A 7500-nucleotide genomic window follows, 5' to 3' on the forward strand; every position below is an offset into this window, starting at 1 on the left:
TATGTATGTATGTATATGTTTGTGTATATATACATTTGTATATGTATGAACTGTATATATGGATGTTCGTATGTATAGACTCCTACAGTGCGTGTGTATGTGTGTGTGCTTCTGTATGAGTATACACATACTTAAACACATATGTATACATGTACACTAAAACACACACATGTGTGTGAGCAAAAAGTCCTGTACGCTCATCATACATTCATACATACATACATACATATCTACATACATACATTCATATATACAAGCATAAAAAATTAAGCGTTATTTTCGTTTTGAAATTATAATTATCTTGATATGCATATTCCTTGTCCTGCATATTCATTTGGCTGGAACGCCCAGACATTAATGGTGTACACGTCCCATTTCTGGTTATTTATGGTTTTCTTTCCATATTTCCTTTAATTTCTCTTGGACCCAACAAGCTGTGATCCATATAGCAATCGCCGACGTGATGCCGGACACACACCCCTTTTTTAACACGCGTTTCTCTTTTCCCTCGCTCTCCGCAGCCAATCAGAAACCGCTGACCTTCGACGACGTGTACAACCAATCGTCCCCGACCAACTGCACCGTCTATTGTGGAGGAATCACAAACGGTCTCTCAGAGGAACTCATGCAGAAAACCTTCGCGCCTTATGGACAGATACAGGAGATTAGGGTCTTCAAGGATAAGGGCTACGCTTTTGTCAGGTGAGACGGCTGGATGCTTGTATTCTCTCTCTCTCTCTCTCTCTCTCTCTCTCTCTCTCTCTCTCTCTCTCTCTCTCTCTCTCTCTCTCTCTCTCTGGGATGAAAGGGATTTTTTATCTTTCTCTCTCTCTCTGGAGGATTTTTTTTAAAGAAATTTTTGTTTGGGAAAAAATCTTCCCTTTTCTTAAGACTAGTGAGGATTTTGAAGGCAATGCTTTGGGTTAACGTGTATTGCTTAGTCGCGGTTGAACTTGTGAGATCCGTTATTTTTAGGGTTACTCAGTACCACAAGTTTTGTATCCCATGTTCACATACCCGGTATTTTTGCTGCTACTTAACGAACCATGGCTAAAGTTGCTTGTGACATATCAGCAGAAATGTGGACATGAAAAGCGCACTTACCATGTCTGCTCAGACAGCGAGTGCTTCCTCCCCCTAGAGACATATAATACAATAATACCAGAGAAGTGATTACAAATTCATGTCTAGTCTTTTATTCTGGTAGCACGTGGAGACGGCGGCGGTGCAACTTTTTACGCGCATCATATAATTCTTAATGCTCGTAATTCTAGGATAATGTAAGGGCTTAATGTGTAGCTGTCCCTGGTGCCTTGCGCTAGCTGGCGGAGGCTGACGGCGTCCCCTGCTGACTGCCTGACGTGGCCTGACGCGGAATGGAGTAAATTGATTGGGAATTGATCCTTCTCTCGCTGGCTGTTTTAACAGATCATTGTGTTCTTCGCCTGTTCAAGGTAGTTAGGAGTCCCGCAAAGTGATTGTTTGTGGCCAGGACTTAGTTTGTGCCCCCTCCTCTGAGTCTGTGTTGAAGAAGTACAATGAAGTCGATAAGGCAGGAGCTAGGGTGATCATAAGTCTAGCTTTAGCTTTGTTTTTAGCAATAGAAGATGAAAGATGAGATAAAGGAGGTAGGAGGATCAGAGGGAGTGATGAAGACGGAAGAGTGTGAAAGGAGGTAATGGAAGATACATGGAAGAGTGATGAGAAAGCTGGCATGATGGTTTTAAACTTTTTTCTCTCTCTCTCGCTCTTCAAATGGCGTACATAGATTTTAAGACTTAGGAGTATGAGTTTGCTGTTTAATATTTTTGTAGGATATTGGTTGAATGCATAGCAGGAGGTTTTTGTCAGTTCCGTTGCCCCCCAAAAAATGCAGTTATGTGGTGGACGGTGCAACTTGCAGATGTCACGCTGTAATTCCAATTCGTTCTGAGTGTTGTTACCACTCCATTACGCTGTTCGTGTGTCTCGCAGGTTCTCGACGAAGGAGTCAGCCACCCACGCCATCGTGTCTGTCCACAACAGTGAGATCAACGGTCAGCCCGTCAAGTGCTCGTGGGGCAAGGAATCCGGCGACCCGAACAACACGCCCGTCACAACTCAGGTCATGGTAGGTCTAAATCCAGCTCGCCCTCCCTGAACACCGCTCTCTTGATAGAAGAAAATGTTTTTTGAATGATAGATTTCGTGGTTTATATTTTTTTGTTAAAGAAAAAAAAGGATGATCAACTTTGAGTAGATGTCAGTATCATCGGATAACTCCTTAGTGAAGTTGAGACAATGTAAATATATATACATATATTAGGACGTGTCAGGGAGAAAAACCGTATAGATCAGTATAACCTGTTTTATAGTAGTCGTAGCCGTAGCAGTAACGCTGCGTTATGTAGACGTAGTCCCTGACACGTCACTGTGTTGGCCTACGAGCGAGCTGGCTCTCTCCCGGCGCCTCATATGTGGCATGTTGGCATTCAGGAAGGTTGCACGCCGCCCGGAGAGCCAGCTGGTCGTAGTGCGACACATGTGGACGTGTGCCTTGTGTCAGTGGCTCCCCTTCTGTGTGTTTCAGACGCTCACCGATGTGTCCGAATGCTTGTCTTTGCAGCCGCTGCCGGGGTCGCAGTACCCGTACAACTACGCCGGCCAGATGGGCTACTGGTACCCTCAGGGCTACCCAGCTCAGGTGCAGGGACAACAGTTCCTCGGCATGCAAGGATTCGCCTACGGACAGTATGGCTACCAGCAGGGGTAGGACTACAGGCCATGTCTCATTCTTTAGTCGCAGCCTGCCCGCGGCCCGTCAATCCTTCCTTCTCGTCTCTGGTGGCCTGCGTAGCTCTTCCCATGTAATGTGGTCATGATCTTAGCTTCAGACGAGGAATGCGTCCATGATAGCAGTCCCACGAGTGTAGTTTTATCATGACCACAGCCCCACTTGCCTGGATGACCGTGACCCGTTACACATGCCCGCATTCATCACGCAATGCCTCCTCTCCCAAACCCGCCCCAACATGTGTAACTCGGTCACCACATGAGCACTACTGCTTGGTCATCACCACATTTCTCAGTCATTATTAGTCTGGTTATGGCCACCGTAGAGCATGTGTAGTTTGAGTCGTCACCACATGGCACCTCGAGTGGCGCTGGGTGACTCTGCACAGGCCATCAGTCTTTCCTTGTCGGGAATAACGCAACCCTTTTCCTTGTCCTGAGACCCTATTTAGTCTGTTATCGTTGAACTTCCATGGTGAGACACTGCCTGGTATGTCACAGTCCCTACGAGTCCTTCCTCTCTTCGTTCTCCTCCCTCCTCTTCTCCCCTCTCTTCCTCTCCATTCTTCCCTCCACTTCCTTCCCTCTCTCTCCTTCCCCCCCCTCTCCCATCCTCCTCCTTCCCACCCTCCCTTCCTACCCTCCACCTCCCTCTCCCTCCCTCCTCCCTCTCCCTCCTCCCTCTCCCTCCTCCCTCTCCCTCCTCCCTCTCCTTCCCTCTTCCCTCTCCTTCCCCTACCACGAACGTGACTCACCAAGCAATCTCTTTATAAAGCATGCAGTGTTCTCCATATGTCTCCCGAGTGTAACTTTGTCGTTAGTATTTTTCTAGAAACTGTTTGGTTATTCAGTGTTGTATTAACTGTATATTTCTAGCCTGAACTGTACCCTTTCTTCCCCTCCCCCTTTCCCCTCCCCCCACCCACTCCACACCCCCCTCATCTACTTGGCATGCACCTATGTATCACATTGATTCGGTTCCCACAACATATCGAAGGAAATCTAGCGTACACATCTAAGGAAGTGTTTAGAATAATACCCGTTTCGCAGAACTTGGGATTTTTCTTAGAATACTATTTCAGGTACTGTTGGCTATATGTTGTGTGTTGCAGTTGTATTGATTTTTGTTGTATTTTTTGCAAGCATGTTGTAAGATTTCCTATTTATATCTATTGTATTTTATTGTGACTACCTTCGTTTTTTTAATGTATGTACTTTCGATTTTTTTTCCGTTTACAAAGGACACGGATGATTTTTCTTGAGAAAGAAGGTGTTTGTTGTACTGTAGCTAATGTACACGATTTAAAATTAGTATATAGTAATAAGGCGAAAAAAATCATTTTCCTGTTGGTACTTTTAAATCTGGTATTTTAGTACCATGGTAAGTCGTATCGTTCTGTATCTTTTATGGAGACCCAAATTGTTACGCGAGTCTCCCCTGCCAAACCATTTATTTCACTGTCACCCTAAAATCCAGATCTCCAGTGATTCAATCTCATTTCAAATCCAAGCTCTCTCTCCATTATTTATTCTGCTTGACTCCCTTATCGAACCAGAAGTCCCCTGCTCCCAGCGGATGGGCGGCCTGCCTGCTGGAACACCCTTCGCCCTCACTCTACACTCTTTGCCTCCCTTCCATCGCGTTCGCCGCCCTCGCCTGCCTATTCCAGCATCCCCCCCCCGCCCGCCGCCCACGCCCGCCCACGCCACGGGTTCAAGAAAACCGAAAACTCGTACTCAGCGCCGTCTTTCTCCAGGACCCAAGCTGGCCCTAGACGCGCTTTGTCCCTACCCAAGGACCTATTCCTATGGGCCAAACTCGCACGCTGATTGGTCGATGCGCGATGCGGACAGCCACCCAACAGCCAATCAGAGGAGACCGTCCAACATGAAATTTGTAGAACGTGGGTCATTCGGTGGACACAAACGCGGCCCGGATGTGACCGCGCAGCCCCTAACGGGCCATCGTCGCGGCGTTATGGGAGGGGGTGAGGGGCAGGTAGCCTCCCCCCCACCCCGCCGTCCTCTTTTGCCTCCCCTTGACTCCCCGCGACGCTACTCTGCACCTAATCCATGCTCTCCGCGGCACCCTCTTCCCTCCTTCTCAGCGCGAGGCCCAAAATAGCTCTGGAACATCTGAAATATATGGGTTCGCGTGAAACTCGGCAAGTTCGACCTTCCAATACACGTATATGCGCATGTACGTACACGCACATACACATATACTCACACACGCACGCATACGCACACGCGCACATACACACACACACACACACACACACACACACACACACACACACACACACACACACACACACACACACACACACACACACACACACACACACACATGTATATATATATATATATATATATATATATATATATATATATATATATATATATATATATATATATATATATATATATATATATATGTATATATATATATATATATATATATATATATATATATATATATATATATATATTATATGTATGTATATCATTGTGGTTCTAAATTTGCTCTCTCTCCGACTGATATCTTTTCCCAAAAATATCCCGTTTTCCCTTGCTTGTCTCCCGGTTTGTGTTCGAATCCCAAGCAGAGACTTTCGGTCGCAGACGAACCCTTTTTATGCCAAACAAAAGACAGTCTGGTCATAAACGACTTGTAAATTGTTCGCCGACTTATGAAATGACTTGTGTTTTACCTTACGGCTTCTTGGAACAGTTGGTATTGGTAATTACAGGTGTGTTGTGTGCATGATTAAGGCATGACGTGTTTAGTGTAGGCGTTAGATGACAATATAAGGTAAAACACTACCAATGTTTATGTGTTATTTTCTCTATAATTTCTTTCTTTATTGTATGTTTTACAGTGGAAGGTAAGTTGGTATGGGTACGACGAATCTGCAGCGGTAAAGGGATGTAGTTATTGTTATCACCAAACGTATCCTATTTTGATTTTCTGAAACCCCGCGGTCGGCCTAGGACAAAAGCCATATATCTCGTCCATCTGACAATACTTTGTCTCGCGTGGCGGGGGATTTTTCAAAATTGGCTATATTTCTTGCCGCCGCGAACGCGTTGCGTCATACGGCATGCTGGGAATTAACAGATAGTTTCCACTGTTATTTCATTTATATATTTTTTCTCTGATTTTTTTTATTATTTATTATTATTTTTTTTTTACTTCACCTTCATTCCCTGCCGTTGATGTTGGGGTATTTACTAGGTGAGTTACTCAAGATTAGAGGATTGGACCGCCGGAATAGCTTTGGGTAAAACAGGTCCAGCTTAAAACCCGCGGGTTTTCCCTTCCGAAGGGCAACAAGTGAAAGAAAGCTTGGTTTATTCGTGGTCATGATCGCTGTAAAGGAGGTCGGGAGAGGCTCCCGAGCCGACGAGAGCAATCGTAAAGGAAGGTAACACGTCACTCAGACGCTGTTCCGCCCCTAATTCCGTCATCACGCCCGTGTTTTGCGGCGGAGAGGCCGTTCTGACTCTCCTTTGTGAGCGCCTTATGTGTCTGACGGAGCTGTGTTGCTCACCCGGAGTTATGAGGGTCTGGAGATCGCGTTGTAAAGGCGAGTGGCGACGTCCGCGCTCTGAAAACAACCTGATATGTGTGGTGGGGAAGCAGGTCACACCGCCACGTGACAGTGACCGTGTAACAATAATGACGCCCGTTGCAGGATCGCGGGCATGGCTGGAGTCCCCACCTGGCAAGGCGTCCCGCAGCCACAGCTCCCCACCGGCCAGATGGCTCAGCTGCAGCAGCCGGCATCTATGGTGGGCGCCTACCCCGTGCAACAATTCCAGGTACGTGCGGGCGCCGGTGGGCGTGACAGGGAGGCGTCGCTCACCAGCCGGCCCGCCCGTGTGCTCGGCTGGTGACCGCGCCCTCCTTCACGCTCTGCCCTCGCCATCCCTTCTTAGTCCGTTGCCTTAATGTTTCTTCTTGTCTTAGTGCGCGCTCATAAGATACCAGTTACATGTTCCTTAAAATAAAATAAAAACATTTATCGTTTCACACACTGTTTTTTTTTGTTTTTTGTTTTTCTCTCCCATTCCAACATTCATTATGAATGAACAGTACAGCAGAAATGTCAGTCAGTACAATAGAATCTTCTCAGATATTTTTTTCCTATGTTCCCCCTTTTAATGCCCGTAGCTGTTTACCGTCAACACATAAAGCCCAGCTCCGGTTATCTACCTTCTAAGTCAGTCACGTTGTCCTGTCATTCACCGAGCCAGGAAGACTTCAGTTCCACACGCAGACACAGTCATTTTAGCCTCCCCCCCTCCCTCAGTTGTTTTCTCTAGTTTACATAACATTAAAGATTCTCATCTCGGTACCAGAGACTGCATGGCCAGTGCGCTCACTTAGAATCTTCTTTACCTGATACAAACTTGCATGCTGTAATACATGGATTTTTACGTACGTGGCAAGATATACCATAACACCACTTATCATGTGACTCGCTTACATTCCAAGTTCAGTATTTACACTTATCTTGTATTTATTTAGATTTCTCAGCTTTTTTAATACTGCATGTTAGAGACGATGAAGAGTGTGTGATTCAGTCTAGACGTTGCACCATTCGTTATTTCATTAGGAATGTTACATGCTATAGTTCTATGAAATGTATGATCAAACAGTACTGTCTTGAAGACGTGACAACAGTTCTCCTTCGTGGGAACAACAGACGCGTTTTTTTACAC

At 45.9% G+C, this 7500-nt stretch overlaps 1 protein-coding gene across 2 annotated transcripts in view; it reads left to right on the forward strand.

Moving 5' to 3' along the window:
- Positions 1-7500, forward strand: part of LOC119578780 (nucleolysin TIA-1-like) — a 151210-nt gene that overhangs the window by 134326 nt on the left and 9384 nt on the right. The window contains exons 4-7 of one of the 2 annotated variants that reach the window (XM_037926405.1): positions 522-702; positions 1975-2110; positions 2570-2748; positions 6471-6597. In XM_037926405.1, coding sequence (XP_037782333.1) covers positions 522-702; positions 1975-2110; positions 2570-2748; positions 6471-6597 — 623 coding nt within the window. The remainder of the gene's footprint in view (positions 1-521; positions 703-1974; positions 2111-2569; positions 2749-6470; positions 6598-7500) is intronic. The other variant, XM_037926404.1, reaches the window with a different exon arrangement.

The sequence above is a fragment of the Penaeus monodon genome, chromosome 11, assembly GCF_015228065.2.
Source record: "Penaeus monodon isolate SGIC_2016 chromosome 11, NSTDA_Pmon_1, whole genome shotgun sequence".
Lineage (NCBI taxonomy): Eukaryota > Metazoa > Arthropoda > Malacostraca > Decapoda > Penaeidae > Penaeus > Penaeus monodon.